Source organism: Melopsittacus undulatus, chromosome 8, assembly GCF_012275295.1.
Source record: "Melopsittacus undulatus isolate bMelUnd1 chromosome 8, bMelUnd1.mat.Z, whole genome shotgun sequence".
Taxonomy (NCBI): Eukaryota; Metazoa; Chordata; class Aves; order Psittaciformes; family Psittaculidae; genus Melopsittacus; species Melopsittacus undulatus.
The window spans coordinates 12,898,079-12,921,578 of NC_047534.1; the positions used below are offsets into that span (position 1 = coordinate 12,898,079).

Below are 23,500 nucleotides of genomic sequence, written 5' to 3' on the forward strand. Positions count from 1 at the left end.
CCCCATCCCTCCAGGAGCGTGAGGAGAAAGGGAGGGGAGTGAGCGAGCGGCTGCGTGGTTCTGGGTTGCCGACTGGGATTAAACCACGTCAGTCTGCTTTTTTTTTTTTTTAAGAATAAACCCAAAGAATTTATTTTTAAATTATTGTGTGAAAATATCACAATAATTTATTTTTTGTAGATGTAGAATGAACTTCTAAAAATGTGCATATGTGTATGCATTTCCCTTCAGCTAATGGAGCGAGGATGCAGCTGTTGAGGGAACAATTTTGTTAATTGTTGTGATACTCATGGACAGGATCAGTAGGTGGTCAGAAATTGTTATTGAATCAATGGAAACAATAAAAATGCATTAAGCCAACCTGCTGTAATTCCTTCTTCCATTTCAGGTTATTGATATGCTGATACCAATTGGATGTCCTTAACTGAACTTGGCAACTGCTTTGTTATTCCACACGCTATTAAAACCTATTATGAATATTCTTTTAAAAATCATATCTGCTCTTTATACCAGCAAATTTTCCTAAAGTTTTGAGACAACATGTTCAGAATCCAAAACATTTATGGTTTCTGGTGATTCTACTCCAGACATGATTGATATGCTATTCCCTGTTATCCTGCTGACTCTTTTAGAAGAAAACTGATGAGCCAGCAATGGCAACATAAAGCACTATGTAAGGCCTATATCACATATTGTTAAGCAAGATAGATTGGGAAAATAATTAATGTAGTCAAGTTATTAATAACTCTGTTGTTGCCCTGCAGTACCAGAAGCTTAAGAAACCTATCTTATTGCTCCTATCTGTCCTCAAAATTAATGATCTCTTATTTAGGCAGCTAGCTTTCTATGCATAAGCAATCACAGTAATAGCAGCACTTTCTTGTAGCCTTTGGTATAAGCATCCAGAATGCAACCATCTAGAAATGAAAGAAATAATCAGTACTGCTTTAAAGTCTTCAACCTGGAACAATACTGAGTATGCCAAAGCCCCAGAGAATGTTCAGTAACAGGAACCAAAGAAAGTGCTGAAGCAAAGTGCAAAAATACTCAGGTTCTATTTCATTTGTCTATAAATCAGATTAAGGGATCTACAGGGGTATGTTTTTGTTGTAGTATATCTAAAGCAAATGTCCCAGACAGAGTCAACCACCTTACGTTCTCTTCCTGGTAGTAAATTGTATTTGCTGACTCATCAGGGAATTCTAACATGCAATATTCCAGAGGGGAGGTGGTGTCTTTTCTGGCTTAAAAATGATGACAGCAGACAGTGTCTGCCTCCTGACACCTTGCCCCTTCTGACAGGCAGGTCACTTCACACCTTGCTCAGTAAGGTACATTTCTCTCAAATCACACTGCCTGTGGAGTCAAAGAGCTGGTGCAAGTGTTGCCCACATTCATAAGGCATTTCCACAAGTGGCTGTTGCTGCCAGGTGATCCGGACACTGAGTATCCCTGAGCCATGGCTTCACTTAGAATGCAGTGTTTCCTATTGGTGACAGGGTGTGCTGTGATGTTGGGTCATCTTTCTTACTTGCTCAGGAAAGCTCTGGTGTCAGGCTCCATACTGCTCAGACCACATGCACTTAACACAGAACTACCCTGGTCCTGTGTGTCTGGGAGAAAAGAAATGTGAACTTCTTTGTCTGATACAAAACTTACTTAAGGCACATGCTTTCATTAGGTAGTTAGCATTTTGGACGAGGTCGTACAGAAGAGCAGCTATTTTGTTTTCCTTTGTTTCTAAACACCATTCCATGTACAGCAATTGTGAGAGCAATACAGCCTGCAAACTAATCATTTTTGTCTCAACTTTGAAAGAGGTATTTTATTAATATAAACAAAACGCACAACTGAACATCTGACATGCTTTTGCAAGTCATGAAATGGAAGGAGGACTGCTCTTATGCACTAATAGATTGAACAGTAGACAGTGTGATGGGTCAGTGCTTTAGAGACAGGGCAAGACAGCCTCACAGAAGAGGGACTTGGCTGCTCACTGTATTTCTTTTTAGAACTGTAAAAGGGTATGGTGACAAAGTAATTGCTCTGTTTTTTATCATTTGAAGCTTTGGGTACTAAATGTTGTAAGGGATATGAAAGCATTAATAGTATATCTTTTGTAATCTGTGAAATTAATGGGGATTGTGAAATGAGTTTGTCAAATATGTATAATATCGAGGTGAGGTTCTGACCCAGCTGAAATAAAAGGGAATTTTACCACTAAAAACAAGAAGGGTCAGAGTTAACCCTGGAGAGTTTAAGGCTCAGTGTTTTGAACCAAGCCTTCCTGGCATACAAAATATTCACAGTTACACTGGAAATATAGTAACTTTACCAAATGCAGTCATGATTAATCTATTACAATTTGTTTGTGCCTAATGGCAAGTCCCACATCTATGTTAAGTTTGCACTAGATCAGAACAAAGAACAGTGCACATTGTCTTCAGAAATGGATTCTTAAGGGGATAAATTGATGTGGCATGAGCAGCATGCCTTGCAGTATGAGATACTTAGAATATTTTTATCTTTAGAACTAATTTGAAAAAAATAATTTCACCTTGTAATATCCTGAAAGCAATAAGACTTTACTATTGATCTTTACTCATGAGAAAAGGATAACAGAGATGCAGCTGACAACAAAAGTTACCAATACTTCTGGTAATGTTTATCACAGTTGTAAAAAAACACAGTGATAGAATTTTTTTTTGTCATGTGTACACCTATGTGTAAGCGTTTAAGTACAAACAGAGGTATCTGCATAAGTAGCTCCTTTACCTCTATGTTGTTATACTTCTGGGAAGCACATTGAAGAGCTGGGACTTTTCAGACCATAAATTTCTCAAAACCAGTATGATTAATTCATCAGACAATCTACTTAGGAAAACAGGGAACATAAAAGCCCATCGTGTTTGTCAGTATACTGCTTGTAGTATATTTGGGAAACGGTATTTCCAGAAAGTCCCAAACTCAGTTTTAAATTATTCTCTTTGGTGGCTTTTTAATGGAAAAGTAACTTTTCAGAATCTAGATCCTTTTTAAATGGAAAATGTGCAATATTATCTATGGAAAGTATGAAGTAGATTTACTGTGCCTGATTTTTTCAGTTTGCACGCATTCAGTATTGGATATATTTTTGCGCAGGATGCATATATATTTTTTTCTGCTGAACTTTTCTCGATTGCTTTTTTTTATCAGGTTTACAAATCAAATCAAACAGGTATATTGCAGAGCTCTGATATTATTTTCTGCACTTATAGCACAATGTATTGAATTATGCTTGCTCATGTACTGCTGCTGCTATTCTCTCCAGATTGAGAGAGAATGACTGTGGGGGCTGTAAATTCACTTGGCTTCCAGCACCACTGGTTAAATCAAGAGCCCTATTCAGGCTAGAGAAGAGACAGAGCAAGTGTTCATTACACAAATCAATTTGGTCAGAAGTACAGCATAGTGGGTATTCAGCCATTGCTCACATAATATTGTCAGCTTAATCAAATAATGCCTAGAAGACATTCACAAGCACTTTCTGTCTCAGAAATAACTTGATTGGTGCAGCAGGAAAAAACAGATGCTGTTTTGAGCTTTTTTGTTTTGGTTTGGTTTGTTTTTGTTTTTTTAATTTGATGAGTGTTTCAAAACTTCAAATTGTGAAGAACTTTACCATTATGCTTGTTTGTATACATGAGAAACTCAGTGTAGTATCTATGTTTGCCACTGAATATATAATATAATACATATATATAATATACATAAAAAAAACCTATTGCTTTTCTTCCCTTTCTTTTCTTCCTGTAAATATTTTACAGGTTGTTCCTACTAGAATTAGGCTGTTCTTCCTCTAGTCTTTGTGTGGGTTTAAAAAATACGCAACCGCTTTGTATTTGGTTGCATGTTATAGAAGAGTGATCGAGACTTGGTAAAGCTTTTTCAAGCTATTCTAATACAGCATATTTTCAGCTTGTCCAAGAAGAGTTAACAGGTTTAGTTCAGTTTTAGGCATTCCTACTGTTTATGTTCCATTCTTTAAAAGCTGAAATTGAAGACCGCATTCTTTCTGTAGTGGCATGCCAACAGCTCTTCTGTGACAGCATTTCATTACGTTTAAAAGAGGGTTTGAGGGTGAAAGATTCTGTCTACACCACCATTGTTTTGCAGAAAATGGAAGAGATTAGTCAATGGAAGTGTAACACTTACAGTTCCAGTGTAAGAGACAAACCGAATCTGGATGCTCAGTAATAGATGGAAAGCATACAGAAAATCTGTATTTTCTGGGAAGAAGAATGGAATTATTTTTTCTGTCAAAACGGTGTGCATGAGGCCCTCGCTGATTTCAGGTTTGCTGAACATTCTGGTGTATAATATGTGGTGCCACAAGTGCTAAGGATGGGAGATGGCACTCCTGTGTCCAGTCAGGAGTAACCTGGGAAATGGGTTTGTATTAGAGATAGATGAAGGTTTTAAAGCATACTTCCCCTCCCTCCCCAGTCCAAAGTATGTATTTCTGGGGATGTAATAGTGCAAATTTGGATTAGTAAGGGGAATTACTACTGTTTGCTGAAATGTTTTAAAAAAATGTTTTCAGTTAAATTCAGGTAAATTACAGTATTTCTTCTGATTCTAGAATGTGTAGTGCTAGCTGGTCCTGAGGCAGCACTCTGCATCCTGTGTGCCCTGGGGGTGAGATGGAAGGATCTAAGACTCCTTGGGGCTCACTTGCCCCGGAAGGAGCAGCAGCTCTTTAAGGACTAGATACACTCTTGACAGGTCCTTCAGGAGTTCAGCGGGGACCACTGCTTGCACTTGGACAATCACTGCACAACAGATATTATTAAGAGTCATTGTGGCCTGTTGCCAGTTGTTAGAAAGAACCTTTTCAACTACTCATCTTCTAAAAACTTGCAGCATGACTGGTTTATTTTATTGCATTTAACCTCCTCTCAGTGAAAACAGAAAAATTGGTAGTAGTGACAGTTGTGGAAAAACTAGGCTGGCTAAAATAAATACATTCTGATTTTAACTGATTTTAAGAAGTTGACTTCAATATCAAGTCTTTTAAGAACTTGAGTGAAGTCTTTTAAAGAATACAAGATTTCTGTTTCTGTACCTGAGGTGAGGAAACAAAAATTTAGTGTACTAGGAAAGATAAAGCATTTCTATACAAAACAAGAAATTTTATTTTAACTGTCCGGATGATGGATTTGGTTTCAATGAATACCATATATTTATACTGCAAGTATCTTTTATGAAATGAAAAAAAAAAAGTTTCTGAAACACCCTCTTTGGTTTGGTTACCTATAAGAATAGTTTCAATTTTAATTTAACACCTAAGCCTTCAGTAGCTCACTGAAGTAACGGGAGTTAATATCAATTTATTTCTGTGTATGTGAGCATTTCGTCTTCTACTTTTGCATGTGGTATTTATAACTTTCATTATAAGTTTTAAGACTATCATACATTAAATTTTTTTAATATTTCATAATTGCAAATATGTGGTAGAATAGGAACCACAAAGCAGTCTGATTGCATACAAAACTGCAGAGATGCGGCAAGGATAGTCCCCTATACTAATTTCAATTAATTTTGGAAGAAATATCGAACACTGGTCTTTAGATCCTCTAGCAATTAAAATATTCTCTTGAAATGTATTATGTATGTGTAAGGTAAATTGCATTTTAGCTCTTTCAGTCCACAGGGCTTTGAAACTTTCTTTTCTGGGATTTCACAAAATGCAGCCTGTCCTCTGTGTTTTACCTCCTTGGTGTTACTGGAAGTTTTTGTATAAGCATCACATTCCAGTTTCAATTTGTAATTATCCTTCTCCAGATCTGCTAGTCACATCCATAGATTTCTGGATTATAATATGCTTTGTAAAGAGACTGCTACATTTTCAAACCCTCTAATACGTCTTAAATGGCTTAGCTATGTTAATTCTGGCACAGACTCCTTTAAGAGTATTGACAGGTATGAATCTTTGATGTTGATGATTTTCTGAAGATTCTGATTTTCAGTCCTCACTGCCCAAACTCTGAGACATTCTTTGCTGCAACTTTAAATTTCAGGCTTCTGTGAACAAAAGTGGTAAAATCCAGAAGAAATACCCAGAAAATAACAGTGCTTGGATTTACTCACTTTACCCATAAATTGTAGCTCCTTCATCGTAGCGTCATCTTCAGAAACCTCACTGGCTTTTTGTTGACAATATATCTGTTCAGCTTCTCACATGGAAGCTGCTTCTAATGTTTTGATACACTAATAGTGCACAGTTCAAACCTCCTACTCCTTGTTTCTCATCATCTATGATGAGCAGAAATTACTTTTTCCAATTTGCATTTGTACGGTATGCTGATTATATATTTTCTTCAAGGGGCACCCTCTGTTCCTGAAGATAAACAGTGTCTTTAGAATTCGTTAATTCTCTTCAGATTCATCTAATTGACCCTAAATTCTTCTGGAGTGTTGTATTTCAAGTTTCCAGTCACCACCTGCTCTCATATACCAAATTTCCTTCATATTCCTCTCCTTTTAAGGCCCAAAGGTGCAAAGTAATCTCTGTGGTGTCTTTGGATGGAACAGTTACCTAAATTCTAATTTTTTAGGTTTTTAGTTGGTTTCAGATAGCAAGAGATTAGCATGGAACATGTTTTTGTCTCTTGACAGCTATATACCATGTTTAGTATTTGAGAACATTTGCATTTGTGAGGGAAGATGATGTTGAATTTAACTTGCTAGGATTAGATTTATATATAGTTACTGCTGATATAAATGATTTATTCTGTTTGAGTTCTTTTGCTTCTTTCTTAACAGGCTTATTGGTACTGAAACTGTGTGGTAAGGTTTATTTTATTAAACCACTTCTATTTTGCTTTAATGATTATCTCTTAAAAGAAATTTTATACTAGCCAAAAATATGAGATTTCTTCTTTTGCTTTAATGAAAAGAAGTAAAAAAGATAAGCTGAACTGGAAAATTAGAACACAAGAAGAAAATGAATCCTTGGAAGATGAATATGGTCAGAAGGAAGAGGAAGGACAGAGAAAATAGAGTAACAGTTTTAAGATGATCCTCGTAGTTTAATTCAACTATTTTCTTTCCTCCTCTTTTCTTCCAAATCCCTTCTACCAACACAAAAGATAACACTATGCTCTTTTTACATACCTATGAAAAATCTTTTTCTAGTGAATGTGTGCTGTACACAGTGATTAATTTGGCGGTGTATGATATAATTAAAGAACAACTTCTAGTATTCTTCAACACCTTTGAGCAGATTTAACTCCTTTTTAGTCTTTTTTGAAAATTCAAGCCCACCACTTTATACTAAAAATGGCAGAAATGCTTACAGTGTGTTTTATTTTGCTTTACCTTTTTAGCAGACAGATGATGCAGCACAGACCGATGGCCAGCAACAGACACAATCTTCTGAAAACACAGAAAACAAATCACAGCCAAAAAGGCTTCATGTCTCAAATATACCGTTCAGATTCCGAGATCCAGACCTTAGACAAATGTTTGGTGTAAGTACTCTTATTTCTTTCCTTATGCTTTTCTAGCATTGCAGGTATTTTATATTATAGGCAGCTTGACAGCAGTATTTCTGTTTTAGACTCTTTAACCATTTTTAGTAAAGATTTGCTTTCCATTTATATATAACCAAACATCTGATTTGCCAGTCACAACTGGGAAAAGAAATTCTTCTGAATTTCTGTGTGGGATATAGATGGGTGTATTCTATGTATTATGTTGTTTTGCATTACATTCAGAAAAAGCTATTTATGTTGACTTAAAATACTGAATGCATATAGATTCCTGCTGTACACATTTGGATTTATATGCCAGTATTTATTGGTATTTGGAGACCATGATGTGAAACAGTAAATGCTTAACCTCATGAGCAAGGGACCCAAATCTGTATAAGTAAGATATGAGCTGAATGTAGGCAGGAAGTCCAGGAGTAGGAATCCTCACCCATCCCCACAAGTATTGTAGGTCTGTGAGCTTCTAAAGTTTTTGCCAGTCTTTTTCTCTGTGTCCCTCATATTTTGCTTTTACCCAGGCCATTATCTGCCTTTAAGTGCATTGGATGTGTTTCACGCACCTAATATGTGCCATCAGTTCTAGGCTCATGATAGATTAGACCAGGTTTCTTCTTCCTGCTCCAAGAATTCTTAATTCTTATTTTAAAATGTCACTAAATAAAAACTAGTAATGGTACTTAATCAGCTATTAGTACCCAGATTTTCCTTTTCCAAGTTAGTACTCTTTAAGTATTTGTGTTACTCTTGCTTTCTTATTTCTGACCCACTAAAACTTAATTCTGTTCTGTGTTAGTTTGTTAGTGCAGCATCATGGCACTATACTTCTCTCCATGTTTCATGTTCAGTTCAGATTTTTAAATATTTCTAATGTCTCTCTATGTGAGTTAAGACATTGTGTTTTCAATATTTATTTCCATGAAGTTAAGGGAAGTTACTGGAAAAAGAATCCTGGTATAGTATTGGGAAATGAGAGTGACTATTTTGCCATATCTGACTTGCTACAAGCAACCCCCTCTAAAAGCAGGTTACAGCTCATCTGCAAAATAGCAGAAGTCATAATAATTAACCCCTCCAAGAAAATATGCAGACTTATTTAACTCAAACAAGCCAGTTAAAGTAGATATATATTGGTTGAAAGTAGATTAATTGAAAGTTGGGGTTCTGTGTAGATTTTGTAGTAATTTATAACTGAATAAAAAAATACATGTCTTTTCAGTATTTCTATGTCTTAGGTCTCAAAAGACTGACACTGAAGAATGGCTAGAGTTTTCCAGATTAGAATGACTTAGTAACAGTAAAAGTTTAGCTTCTGAATTGAAAAAATGGAATTTCTGCAGATGTGAGTTGAATCTGATAGGAAGTATGATAATGCTGCATCTTGGCCATGTTACACATGTAGCAGAAGATCTTTTTACATGAACATAAATATAGCAGAGGAGAATTGTTTAAACATTAAGTCAATGTCTGCTTATAGGCTAAAATTGCAGTTACAACATGAATTAGATGGTGAATGCAAAACCAAAACAAGCCAAGGGGTAAGAAATGATGGTTGATTTTACACAACCACATTGAAACACCTTAGTAAGCTAGAGAGGGAATACTGTCCTTTCTGGCCTGTAATTGTGTTTTATATCTTAAAGGACTGTAGTATAGTGGGTTGTTGCTTAGACTCTTTTGTCTACATTACTCTTCATTTGCCTGCCTTTAATTTCTCTTTTTCTGTTTAATATATTGTGCCACTTATCAGTGCTAGCACTGTTCCACACTGCATGTTAATGACATATGAAACAACAGAAATGACCCACTGATAAACTTCAGTGTCACATCATGAAATGTGTCATATCACAAAGTGTTCTAACTGAACACTGCCTGTGTCAAGAATGTATTCTTTTACTTGGACAAATGCAGTAAAGCCTTTTGCTTTGGAATAGCAACTGTGGTCAAGTTTGCTGTGTGTGAACAATGCCTAGATGTTTGTGAGTGCTATTGTAGTGTCAATAGTAATAGCATTTAATATTACAATAGAAGTGCATTTCTGAGCAAGGAAAAATGGCCAACGAGGAAGTATCCATTCCAGTTTTCCAAATTAGACTTTATTAAGAATTACTTAGGGAGTAACAGTTACCCATTTTCAGCAAGGTTGGAGAGAAATCTTTATTCCTTGAATCTAGCAACAAAACTCCCTGTTGGTTTAATGTTATCCCTGTAAAGCAGAAGTAATCACACTGTCCTGGAAAGCAGCTGCAAAAAATCTGAAACAAAGGTTTCAGACTGTCTTTGAAATAGCCAAATACCTTTGACTATATTTGGTTTTATATTATTTTAAATTTTTTATGTGGTGCACCATTTTCTGAAACCAACATTTGTACTGTATATGATAGAAGTGTTGAAATTATCGTAATTTCATGTAACTTTTCTATTTCTTTGCAGCAATTTGGTAAAATCTTAGATGTTGAAATTATTTTTAATGAGCGAGGCTCAAAGGTAAGCAGTTTAATTCACCTCTGGAATTTTAAAATTTGTTTAAAATATTTATATGAGTAAAAGGAAACAACTGCACTGCTGCAAAAAAAATAATGTCTGAAGTTCCATGTTAGTGAAAACATCTGAGCTGTCATTGAGTTTCCTAAGCAGCATGAAAATCATTTTGTAACTTTTGAAGGGGGTAATTTTAGCTACTCCAAACTGTCATTTACTTTACGGGAATGTTGAATTCTGCTGTCTTTATTCTTCAAGGGTAATTTATCTTGCTTATTTTATAAGATGGGTCCTTACTTACAGATATTTGTAGGCAGGTTTGTATCAATACAGGTATTTTTTTTCCCTATTGAAATGAATGATGATAATGATACCTAACAACTATCCTCTTTAGTAATTAGCTGAGAAAAATATGTGATTGTTGCAGATTATCTAAGTGCAGATGTTTTCCTCTTTAGCTAAAGCTTCAGTACACCAACCCTTTGAAAATAATCTATTTTAACATTTATTTGATTAAAAAAGTTCTTAATGTATTGCAAACATTTAATTTTTTTCTGAAAATTACTTTGCCTTAAATGCATACTTCAGTTTATTGGATATTTAAGAAATAAAGCAAGGTAGGATGGCTATGACTGTATTAACATTGTTACTTGGTGCAAAACCTGTAGCTCAGAATGCTTCACCTGTGATATCAGCTGCATTATCAGGGTTTATGTGTATGACATATGCATGATAACTTTTTTCATCCCTGCCATGTCAGACACACTAGAATGTCTATCCAATAATGTTTCAGTCTTCCTGTAGCTTTCATATATGATTTATTATTAGTGGTGGAATTCTTTTCCTGTTACAACCATACTGTAATATGTCTTTTTTTAAGAATCAGATATATCAAAAATCCCTCTTATATCAGATATATTTTAGTTCTATTATTTTTCCTTTAAAGTGTTTGTATTCTAACCTTAAAGGCATCATTTTTTTTGTTTGTTTGTTTTTGATAGACTAGCTGAAGTGTCCTGGTTTATATTCCAAAATTATTAATTAATTAATTCATTAATATCCTTGCCTGTTAGCCCAACCCCAGCTGGAATATTTGCCACTTTTTCAGTAAACAACCTAAATGTATGAGATTTTGTGTCTTAGAATCTCCTACCCTGCAAGAAATTTATCATTATTAAGTTACTGCTTTTCAGTAATGTTTGTCAAAGACGTGGGTTGTCCAAAACCTGCTTCTGCTGGAGATTATAGTAAATTTCAGAAGACATCCCACATCTGCCACCTTGATTGATTCTGTTGAAGATGGAGTGGAACTGAGTACATGTGTTTTGGTGGTGGTTTGCACTTTTGTTTAGCCATTAAATTTTACATATGTAGGACTTCTAACTACCACATTTGCACAGGACTGCATAAACATAAGTCTTTTAAAAAGTATTCAGGGGATGGGGTAAAGAGTTATTTCTGAATTGAGAGGTTTTTAATAGTGATCTTGCAGTAGTGAAAGCATCTCTGAGCCTTGTGCTAAAAACAAGCTCCTAGAAAGGATTTTGAAGGAGGAGGTTTTGCTAGGCAGCCTTGTAATGTCACTTATTGCAGTTAAACAGTTTGTGACAGAGACTCTTAAGGCCTAGTGTTAAAGTTCTACTTCACTATCCAGTGCTGTGTTGGTGCATCCAGGCTGGCTCTAAGCTGCTGAAGGTACTAAAAGCAGCTCTGTGATGCATCTCATTGCTTATATATGCTATTTCTCATATTGTTTAGTTATTTCAGGTGTAGCTACATAGTATTTTGATTTGCAGAGTACCCTTAGATTCTCTCAATTAAATAAAAAGTTAGAAAACAGGATTAGGAATAAAGGGAACTTTTGTTGTTTTTTTTTTTTATTTATTCATTTATTTAATCTGATCATTTCATGTCCATTCTGTAGGATTTAAGATGCACCAGATTAAAGCCCCATTCCTGGTAGTGCTTATCTCTGCTTTCATAAAATCCCACTGAAACTGAAAGGACTACTAAGTGGTCTCAAACTGAGTACAGGTAAAAAAAAAATTTGCAGGATCAAGAGTCAAATTTGTTTCTAGCTGCAGTTTGGCAGAAAAGAATTGATAGATTTTTTTTTCTGGTTTTATTTATTTATTTTTATTCAAATAAATACTGTTTAAGCAGATTCTTACAAAAACAGAGAAGTAAGCTTATTTTCATGCCATAACAAAGAATTGCATATTCAAAAACCATAGTGCTGCAGCACTACCGTAAAGTGTAGCATAATTTTACAGAAGGGAGTCTCTCCATAAAAGAACCCTAAAACAATATAAGTTTCATACCACAAAATTTTCTTTGTACAGAGGCATAATAATAATAATCAGGATAATCTTGCTAGAATCGTATGGCAACACTGATGAATTTTGAAACTCTTAATAAGAATTGGAAGAATTTCAGTCTTGTTTTGATACAGATCTTTCTTACAACCTGTGTTCATGAAGCTTACCTTTGACAATTCTTGAAGCTGTTGATAAAAGTAACATTGAAAACTGCTGGTAACTTACCTTTCTCTGCTTGGAAGGACAATTTGAAATATAGCTTCCATTACTGTGAGCTTGTTAATGCTACTCTGCATGTGTGACACTTAAACTGCACAGAGCTGCACATGCCTTTGTCTCAGGCACAGTTGCAAAGGTACAAAGGTACAGGAGCATAAAGTACTATTTATTTTTTTTTATAGTTTTAAATGAATGCTCTATACAGCTGTATACTATGTATATACTTTCTTAAATCTGTGTATATATGTATTTGTCTATCTAGTATCTGGTATATTAATATCTATTTCTTCAAATAAGAACTGCAGAGCACCTCCCAAATTAAACCAGAATGTTCTCACATACTAACTTGGCTATTATTAAATCATTTGACAGACTTCAAAAATAAAATGCAGAAAATAACCTGTTAATAAAATACATAGTGTGAAGAGCTAAAGTAGATGCTGAATCACCTGCCTTTAAAATTAACGTTAACCTGTTTGTGTAAGTATTTGAATGTGTGATGAATGAATCTATATTCTGTGTTTGGGTTTCTGTGTCAGCTAGCTAAATTTACAGATTTGCATAAATAATAAGAGCTTAATTTAAATAGTTAATTACGATAATAAATACAACATAAGGAATTAAAAAATTACAATGACTATTCTATTCAGAATCTTTGAAGTTCCTGTCTTATCTTGGCTTGTGGCTCTACTTTATAACTTTTTCAAAATTTTTAGTATAATTAGGTTTTTATTTTTCTTTTCAGTTGTTTGAAAAAAAAAATAACTCGTAGTGCTGTGAGCTAAATCTGATTTAAAATTTTGCCTAAACAACTCCTACCAAATTATTGCAATTCTGAGAAGAAGCAGCTGCGCTGTGAGAAGGAGGAGAACAGCTAGAATTGGGAGAACTGATGCTATGACACAGAGCTAGGCTCATCAGATTGATGGCTTCAGCAATGTTGTCTGCTGTGAAATTTTCTTAATGGCATCCTAAGTAGTGAGCCTTTTTTTTTTTTTTTTTTGGAAGATGGGAGGAAGCAGTTGAAAAAGAAAGAAACGTCTAAAGTTGAGGATGGGTTTAGCTATAAGAAAAGCCCATGCAGGAATCTAAAACATCAGGATTAGTACTGAGGAGGGGAATTTACTTTCAACACTTTGGTGCTTTGGGGAAGAGAGTTACATCATCTGTGTCTTGTGACAAGCAAGATTGGCTTTGTGCTAAAATTGTGGAGGGCAGAGTTGAGAAAATAGGTGGAATCTGGTGTTTTGAGAAAGTAAAAGTGGAACGGCTGATAGGCTGAGCTCAAGCTTAAGCAACTTTGAAAAGCATGAAACATAAACTATTCTATATAAATATTCTTTTTTGTGTTATAAATTGACATAAGTAGGTAAAATAATCAAAATAACCTGTATAATGATCCTGATAGTTTCTTAATTGTTTTCATCAATTGTTGAGTAATTAGCTTTGTAGTTCATGTCCATTGTTTTTCTCAATGCTTGGTGTCCGTTTTGCCTTAGTTTCATAATTGTACATGAATGTATAAATAAATATACAAATATCTTCCCTTCCTTTGTGTTGTTGTTTTTTTTTAATTCTTCCTTTATTTTAATCAGTCACTATGTACATATAGGTAGAGCTACAGAGAAGAAGTGGGCTAATACTGACCACAAAATGAAGTGAATGGACTGGAGAATGAGGAGACATGATGTACGGCTTATTGCTGAGGAACAGAGCAGAGGAAGGCTTTAACCCAGTTTAAGCTTAATTAGCAGGAAAGCAAAAGATTATAGTAGAACTCCAAATATGTGCAGCAGTGTCTGTATATGAAGTGGCTGTATATAACTGGCAAATGTTTCTTGTTATGAACTACCAAGGATGTAGGGACTTATTTGTTTGGGTACCTCTGGGAAAGCATGCAAAGGCATTGTAGTGCCAACATAAGAATTACTTCAAAGGGTTGGTGTATGTTTCCAAAATGGCTTTCAGTGTCTGATTTTTTTTCAAGCTATTTGCCATTGTAAAGGGTTTAATTTAACTTTGCACAATGAAGGGTTGTAGTAGGATTGGGAATGTTTGCTTAGCCTTATAGTATAAAACAAGGCATTTGTCATAAGCAATATTTCCTATTTGTTGAGTATTCTGCTGTTCAACTAACATGAGATTCTGGAGTTTTACTAGTTGCATGTTCTATGTGTGGGAAATAATATACATAAGTAGTAAATAAAGCAGTTAAACTTATTCAAAATATTTGCATTTTTATTCCTTTATCAGAGTTTCTTTTTCTATTCACATCATGTGATTTTATTTGATCTGTTAATACAAGGAAGTTTCTACTTTTTTCTAAAAGTACTTTTGTTTTGTTGGTGGTTTTCTTTTTTTTTTCTTTTATAAAAAAATAAGTAAAGGCTGTATAGTTTGACAAAAGTTTGAGTTACCCTAGTGTTGCATGGGAACAATGTTTTTTAGTATCACGACAGCATGATAAAGTAGGCAATGTTTTAGAGTATAGTGACATTCAGTGTTGAATTTTGTGCACATGTTTTTTATTTCATTGAGATATCTGCATGTCATTAAAACGTGGTTCATTTTCTTTTCTCATTAGTTCATTTTTTTCTATGTAAAGACACTGTAATTTATTTTAATTTCATTTTCTTATTGTTAGATTTATTTTCCTCTGTAGTGACATGTAGATAGGTATTTTTGGTATCATTCTTTGACTTTTTCAGAGGGTATTATCTAACTGATGACAGAAAAAATTTGTTCACATTTGTCGCTTATTACTGCACATCTCAATACAATTATAATTTTTCTAATTTGCATGTTACAGAAATGAAGCAAGGACAAGAAAATAATAAATTAAAGAGAGAGAACATAAGCAAACAAGTGGTCATTGACTGAAATAATAATGTGCATGTTGTTTTCCCCCCTTCTCCCTCCTGCATGCAGGGATTTGGTTTCGTAACTTTCGAAAATAGTGCTGATGCGGACAGGGCGAGGGAGAAATTACACGGCACCGTGGTAGAGGGCCGTAAAATCGAGGTGCATGTTCAAAATATTTTCCTTTTCATCTTTTTTCTAAATGTCTGCTTCACTCTCATTTGTTGTTTCAGATGCATCATTGGTGTCTTCTGTGTGCTCCCCTTCCCCCTTCCCATTGTTTATATATATATATTTATATATAAAGACAGAGAATCTGGCCTTACTTGGGTTTTTTATTATTATTTCTTTTGTAATTATTATTATTATTATCATTATTGCTGAAAGGTGGATGAAAGAATTGAACAAACAAACAAATGAAAGCTTTAATATTTTGGAAGTTATTATTTTGAATGTTTTGTAAATCAATGGGTGCAGTAGATTCCAAAAACCAGCCAACAAAAAAAAGAAAGAAAACAGAAAAAAAATTGAGAACAACAACAAAAAAAAAGTGTGACAGACAAAACAAAAACAAACAAAAGGTGGTTTTTTGGTTTTGTTTTGTTTTTTTTTTTTTTCTGCAGGGTTGATGTGGGATCCACAGTGGCTTTCAAAATATTCAGATTGGAAAAGAAGCATCCAAAAGATGTACAAGAAAAAGAAATAAATCCAGACAAGTGATCAACCAATTTTAACATTTAATTTGCAATGGAGCCATCAGGCTACTTTGGCTGGCTGGCCTGAGCCTCTCCTGTCCATTAAAAACTCAAGACAAATGTGTTTTAATACCACTGGATCCCCTTCAATACTGCCTCAGTCGTATTTGTTAGAGTAAAAAAAATACCAATTGAAAATGCTGTCGTCTTTTGAGTAAGATGTTGCATATTTTGCCTTTTCATTTTCCCCCTTCGACGGTAGCGCTTAGGGCCCTCACCAAACTCTCAGTAACCATGGTAACTGTATACATACCCATGCTGGCGATGGTGCTGAATGGTAAGTGGAGAAGTCCATCTGCCGTTTCACGTATTTAGCGCTGATATACCACGTGAATTTTTTTGACTTGTTGTATTAAGTTTTCTTGATGCTACATTTTTTTCTATATTGGTACGCCTGTAATTGAGTGTACGTTTTAAGCAAGCCTGGGAGGCACTGATTGGATTGAGGATATGACTTCGTGCACATCTTACTCAGATTGTTAACTCCATATTGTGTTAAATAATGCACCCTCTTTTTATCCTTTTGTTAGCTGTGATTTTAAAGCTTGAATGATTTTGTTAATTCTTGCAATGAAAAAGGCTCTTGTTCCAAGTGTTGAATGCTAGATGTTGCTTTTCCAATGGTACTTCTCTTCTAAAGGGTTATGTTGCACACTGCTAAAATTCGTTTGTCCCTTTTTTGACATTTTCTTTGTTTCCTTGTACCTTGTCTCTTTCCTTTCTACTCCACTGCATGTTCCTTCATATAATCTTTTTTTTTTTTCTGAGTATTTATTGTATCAGTGTTATCATGGAATACAAGCATGCTCTTAAGTCTTAAATTATGCAGTACCTTTTAATTTGCTTTTAATGTCTTTTTATTAAAGTTTAAATGATGTTGCTTTATTGAAATGATTTGTAAGTTAAAATGGTTATGAAAGTAAATGTAATTATAAATAGTATGATTTTGTTATGCACCTGTTGCCTTCTATAAATTAAATTGCATTTTATTTTTTACATGACTAATAGCAGTAATAATGCATGCATTTGATAGTAACGTGGATCCTCCCTATAGCCCGTTCTAATCCAGTATTCTATGTGCTTAGGTAAATAATGCAACAGCACGTGTAATGACAAATAAAAAGACCGTCAACCCTTACACGAATGGTAAGTGCATGAGCTCTCAAGTGCTTTGTTTTAATGTCAGTGCATGTGAAACCTCACTCTTCTGCTGAACGTGTGGACTCATCTACTCATGAAGTGTTGTAGTCCTCATCTCTCGCATCTTCTTAGGCTCCAGCTTTGTCCAGTGACTTAAGAAATGAGATAGCCAGGTATAAATTCTGTTTATGTGTAGATCAGCTAACTCACAGCTGTGTGGGCATCGAATACATTGTTTTGCCTGATTGGAATCTCAATGTTTAACTATAGTGGCTTTTGTGTAGGAAAATACACCTGATTGATAGGAAAGTTACTCTCTGCCAGCTTTGTGTAGTGATAATGTTGTAATGAATGAAGTAATCAGAGGATTCTGTTTTGCTTGGATAGTGGAGGCAGGGAGACCAGTAAGAAGAATGTCTCTTGTCAAGCATGAGATACTTTCTAGTAGCAAGACACGCATCTAGCCAAAGATAATTTTCTGTGTCTTCCTTCCACAATTTGTTACAAGAAAAGGACAAACTGTAATTGGGTGCCACTTCCAGCTTTTTTTTTTTTTGTGTAAAAATCTAAATTCCTAGCTATCTAAAAAAAATCCTTCTAATACTGACCTAAATCAGTATACTGTTGTACATTAATGATAGAAAAATAATCCACAGATATTTGTGAGGTTTGGAAGCCATACATTTGAAAATTGTTTCTTTTGGTAGTGTTTGATAATGTGCTTGAGTTGTTTGCATTTGCTAGTTCCAGACAATTCTCACAAGTTCCTAGCTCAACAATATGAAACAATAATACATTAATTGAAGTTAATTACAATTGCATTTTCCAGTTTCAGTAGACTATGTAGTTATAATTATTTTCTTTTCAGTTTAACTTTTTTTTTTTCATATCCAGTAGAAAGCACATGACATCTACTCATACATCAGTAAAAGTTTTCACAGATAGGCTAGACTCTTTTCCATTTTGAAATATAATGGGTCTTATTTTCTACATCTGAGATCTCCTTAATGAGGTTTTACTAAAACCCAGAGCCCACCATGGCTTCATTTTTTAATGAAAGAGCCAAAACTTTTTCCTACCATTGTAAAAATAAAATACAGTGATGATTTTCATTTCATGTGATAATTGAGCTGGTTAAAATGAACTGGAGAGGAAGAGTCTGAAATTCCTCATGCTTTCTCAGAAACTGCTTTCTTCCTCATTTTGTATGTAAATGTGGAACTTGAAAAATAATGCAGATGGGAGAATCTCCTTTTTTACTGGCTTTAAAACATCTCAGTGAATCTATCATAAGAAACATGAAGCTTGAGTAGATCACATGATTTTGTTGCAATAAGAAGCTAAATTAAGTATATGTATATGTTATGAATTTTGCTATGTTGTAATGATACAGGGATAAGAGTAGTTTTGGCATAAATTATAATGTGTATTTTGTATTCATGTTACCCTAAGACTACAAAACTCTTAAACTGGCAAATAACCTGTTACATATCAGCACATCCAGTGCTAAGGGAAGGGGAGGCTGAAAATTGAGATATGAGGATTTTAGGAATCTTGTGTTAGAGGAGGTTCACCTCTGTGTCCTGCAGTGTAGGATTACTTAGGTCATACATTATCTTTTATTAATATCCAAAACCAGTATGATGGAAATCTGCTATTACCCACATGAAGAGTTTTGTCTGCCATTTTCCATCCTGTTCCATCTCAACTAGATCTCACCCAATGTAGGAATATCACGTTCAGTTCATAAAAATCATCATTTATGTTTTGGAATCTATACATTCAAGGTGGTAGGATGGTAGGCATGTAGGGCATTCTCTTACACACCTTTTGATGGTTATCTACAAAGACAAACTCTGATTGTAATTCATAATTTTTTTATTTTTTTAGTGTCTGTGGTCCCCTGAAATAAATGCAAAAGGAGGATCATGTTCTTCTTACATAATCATTACAAGTGATAAGGAATGAAGTGTAGACATGCAAGGTGCTTAATTTAGTTTAATCAGTGCTTGTATTATCAGTCATCCTGACATTGTAAGATTCTAGTCTTTTATCATTTTGTCAGGAATTAACCGGTGCTGTAGCCGAATATTAAAGATTATTGTTGTCTAAAGTAAAGGTCTCATCTTTTAAATAAAATATAAGGCTAGTTTTTCTGTGTTCTTCTATGGGCATATTAACTCTTGCAAGATGCTTTTGAGGCAGATAGCCAGAAACATTTTGTTTGTACATGCCTATCTCTCCAGAAATGCTTCTTTTTTAATGTGTGGCTTTATTTTTCAAATAGTTTATGGTGACTGACATGTTACTGGCAGGTATTCAAAACATAGTTGGGGCACATATTATATGAAAACATCAGACACTAATATTTATTGTAATCTAAAAATAAGATACACTCTGTTTTGTCTTTTATTCCTAAGCACTGCTGGTTCTTTGAATACAGGGCTCATGTTGTAAATATGATTGGAAGAGTCAGTAGATTTTAAGGCACAAATCTCTAGACTTTTAAAAAGTGTATGCAGCTTCATTCAAAAAAGTGGCTTGTTTTTGTGTCCTAAATGGTTTTTGAAATAAGTGTGCTTTCCAGTGACTTTTGATGGTTGCCAAAATGAGCAGTTAATACATGATCAGTTTCTAGAAGAGGTTTTTAGTGCATATTTCTTATCACTCAGGATGATTTTGATAGCTGATCTTGTTCTTTGGAGCTAGAACTTTTTCTATGCACATTCATTCAGTGTCAAGAGTTTTATTTGTTGGCAGAAATACTTCTGAGACATTTTTGGATGTTCCAGCCCATACTTTCTCTTCTGCTGTCCATATTGCAGTTCAGGGTGCTCATCCAAGTGTTGTAGGGAATAGAGAATTATGTGCAAGTAGATTCACAGAACCTCAGCAATACATGAGGAACTTGAAACAGAGATCAGTAGAGCGATAAATGCATTTTAAACTTTATACTTGGGGTGCCTTGAGTTTGAGCCTTTTGTTGTCCTAAACTCAGATTCAAAATCATAGCTAGTGACTATTACCATGGTTAAATTCCCTCCCGTGGCCCTTTCCTCCCTGCTCTGCATGCAAACAGGGAGAAAGCAAACCATAAGCAGGACTTCTTTCCCACCAGAGTATTCCTCCAGCCACAGATGCCTATCTGGCCTATGAAGGGAAAACAGTCCTCTCTGCACTGCTATGCCCCACTTCTTACCATGCTTATTATACTGTGTGGTATGATTATTTCCTTCCCTTTAGTACACATAATGAGCATTTCTCTGCATGAATGTACGGGAATTGGGGGCAGACAAAGGGGTTGGTTGTTTCCTTGTTTGGTTTTTAAGTTTTGAGCTTTTATGGTTTCAAGTTGAGGAGGAGATTAATATTATGTCAGTAAGAAAAATGCACAAAATTACACCCACTGCAGAGAATTTGCCTCCTCCAACTGCTGAAGTAGGGTTACTTGGCAGCTGCTTGCTCAGATACATCAACTACTATCACACTTGATTAACCCACACAGCTATGGGCCAGCACATTGCTAGCTGACAAGATAAAGTTAAGTTTAATTACTGTTATTTTCATGATGAATGAAGTATTTCCTGTATAAGCTGCAGAAAGTTAGATGAGACAGCCATTACTGTAAGAGAGGTAAGGAACTGAAATATGAGAGTGGCTTTCAGCTGTGAAGAGCAATCTGCCTCTTCCAAGATCTTTTCTTTCTCTCAGACAAATTGTGGTGCTGTTGGTGTAACTTAGCTGAGGTTTCTGTCAGCTTCTTTAACAGCAAAAGCTGACAGATGCGTAATATGACAGACATGTAATTTCATTCTGGGTGGTGTTGATCAGTGGTCCTCTGAGGAAGTAATGAATGTGAAATGTTAAATTTTTCCTAATCTTTAAGAAGTAAGATATTTACTGAGAGTCCCAAAATTTGGGTGATTTTCTATCACACAAAATTTGGCTAAGAGTATTTGTTAAACCAGGACATATCTAAATGTACTCTTGTAGTATGTAAAATTGAAGGGTCAGGTGAGATACTTTTAAGAGGAAAGTAATTTTAGCCTTTCTTGGTTGTCCACTTTTCAGTTTCCATAATTGTCTTTTAGGTATGTATAGCAGCTGCAGTTACTTCTGCTGAGCAGATTGCATGCAATGTTGTTCTTTACTCTATTTGAACTTAGGGTTGCGTTTAAAAAACACCCCTCACCTCTGGTACTGAACAGTTAAGTACTGGTAAATGGTTGCTGTGCATCAGATAGAGATAGCAGTATTTTTAAAGGATAGGAAGTTTTCCTGTGTATTATTATTGAGATTTTGTATTACACTATGTCCATCTTATAATGCATTATGGTTTTATGATCTTCTACTGTGTTTTAACATTACATGATATGGCCAAAGCAGAATCAAGCTTCAACACAGTTTACATTTATATTCCTATAATCTCGACTCTTCTGATTTTGATAAGTCTTGCTGTCCCTATCTTGATTGCATTTTGTTTCCAGAAGCTTAATTACAGGATCTGTTTAAAGTACCACAGCTCTTGAGTTCACAAGATGCCTTTGCTCAGTTTTTATTCTTTATTCCCATTTACAGATGGTGCTTCCCACTCTGCTGATTCAAGTGTGCTTTTGGAAAACCCCTAATTTTTCAGTCTCTCTAGTTCAAATAATTGTTCAATCTCTTAAAAAAAAAAACACCAAAAAAAGTGTGCATGGGGGATGTTCTGTGGAGTTTGGAGTTATATGGGAGCAGATCTACCTGTGAGAAAACAGCAGTAATTGGCACTTAGTGCAGCTGAGAGCACTGAGTTTGCCAGTGTTTTCCTCTGCTGTTCTCTTATCCTTTCCCCTTGAGTTCCTTCAGCATTCCTGTTTAGCATCACATATACTTTGAACACAGGCACTGCTTCTGCAGTGAGCCTGGGCACTCCAGTCTTACCTGGAAAAGCGATGCTGGGTCTAAGGACACAACAGCAATTTGTTAGAGTTTGGCCATAACATGCTGCAGAATATCTGTTGGTTCTGGGCTTTAATTTTATGCTAGCTGTGGGAGGACAGGGATTATTTAAGACATAGGCAGGGGCTGCATTTGTACCACTAAAGAGCTTTGCAGAATGTGACTGCAACATTTCTTACATGCCAGCTACTTTATAAGAATATGATAACAGCATTTATCAGCTGCAAATGCATGTGGTGCAATCGCTTTTGGTATTTGCCTATAATTGTTCCAGTACAGACAGCCTGATGTAAAAATGCAAATGGAAACAAAAGTCTCTGATGTTTGACTGGGATCCCACAGTGCACAAATCTTTTTAAACTCACAATAGGCATTCTCACATGGTGTCTAAACTTTCATTTTTCCCAGAATAGAATCGAATTATCAGATTATTTGATTGCCTTACAACCTTTCCTATTTCATTTGCTGTTTCTGTCCAGCAGATGAACTGTTTTGGCCTCTCTGGCTTGTAACCAGAGAGTTAACGCCATGAGAAAGAACTGTTCTACTTTGCTGCTGCATGATACAGGGATACTCAAACTAGTTCCGTCTCAATTCTGTAACTTCAGGCAATAAATATGCAGCAGTTTTGCATTGCAGCCAAGCTAATGCACCTGATAGTTTACTCCAGTATACTACATGTATAGAGAATGCCTTGTTTCATTACTTATTGCCATATATTTCAGAGTCTGATATTAAAGATCAGTAATCTAAAATGCCTATAAATCTTTCATTAAAATGACCTTTTGAAGCCATTCTATCTGTATATCTCTATCCAAAATTAAAATTTAAAAAATTATTATTATCACTAATTGCAATATTAACTCCATTATGTTTTTATGTTTGCTGCAGGCTGGAAATTAAATCCAGTTGTTGGTGCAGTTTATAGTCCAGAATTCTATGCAGGTAAGGATTACACTATAGTTGTCCATGCCATATTTTATTTTAATACTCTTTAAAACATTCAATAGTACAGAATATGTGTTTGGTGTGAGGTTTGGTTTCTTCGTTTCACATGATCTGCAAGTCATGTACAGATTTGTGTTGCAGGATTTTAACTTGCCTACTACAGTTTATACTGAGATATATGAATATCTTTTATTGGAGAGTAGATAGTATAATATTAAATGTACTGCAGTATCCCAGTCTTATATAAGATTTTATTTTATATATGTTTTATATTTCAGTACAATCACTTTCTCCAGAAATTATTTAAGCC

General features: G+C 35.0%; 1 protein-coding gene across 6 annotated transcripts in view; it reads left to right on the forward strand.

Moving 5' to 3' along the window:
- The window catches only part of RBFOX1 (RNA binding fox-1 homolog 1), a 1,270,800-nt gene that overhangs the window by 1,163,375 nt on the left and 83,925 nt on the right, over positions 1 to 23,500 (forward strand). For all 6 annotated transcript variants that reach the window (XM_034065465.1, XM_034065469.1, XM_034065467.1 and 3 more), the window contains 5 exons: positions 7,368 to 7,511; positions 9,963 to 10,016; positions 15,476 to 15,568; positions 17,247 to 17,307; positions 23,134 to 23,187. In XM_034065465.1, the coding sequence (XP_033921356.1) occupies positions 7,368 to 7,511; positions 9,963 to 10,016; positions 15,476 to 15,568; positions 17,247 to 17,307; positions 23,134 to 23,187 (406 nt within the window). The remainder of the gene's footprint in view (positions 1 to 7,367; positions 7,512 to 9,962; positions 10,017 to 15,475; positions 15,569 to 17,246; positions 17,308 to 23,133; positions 23,188 to 23,500) is intronic.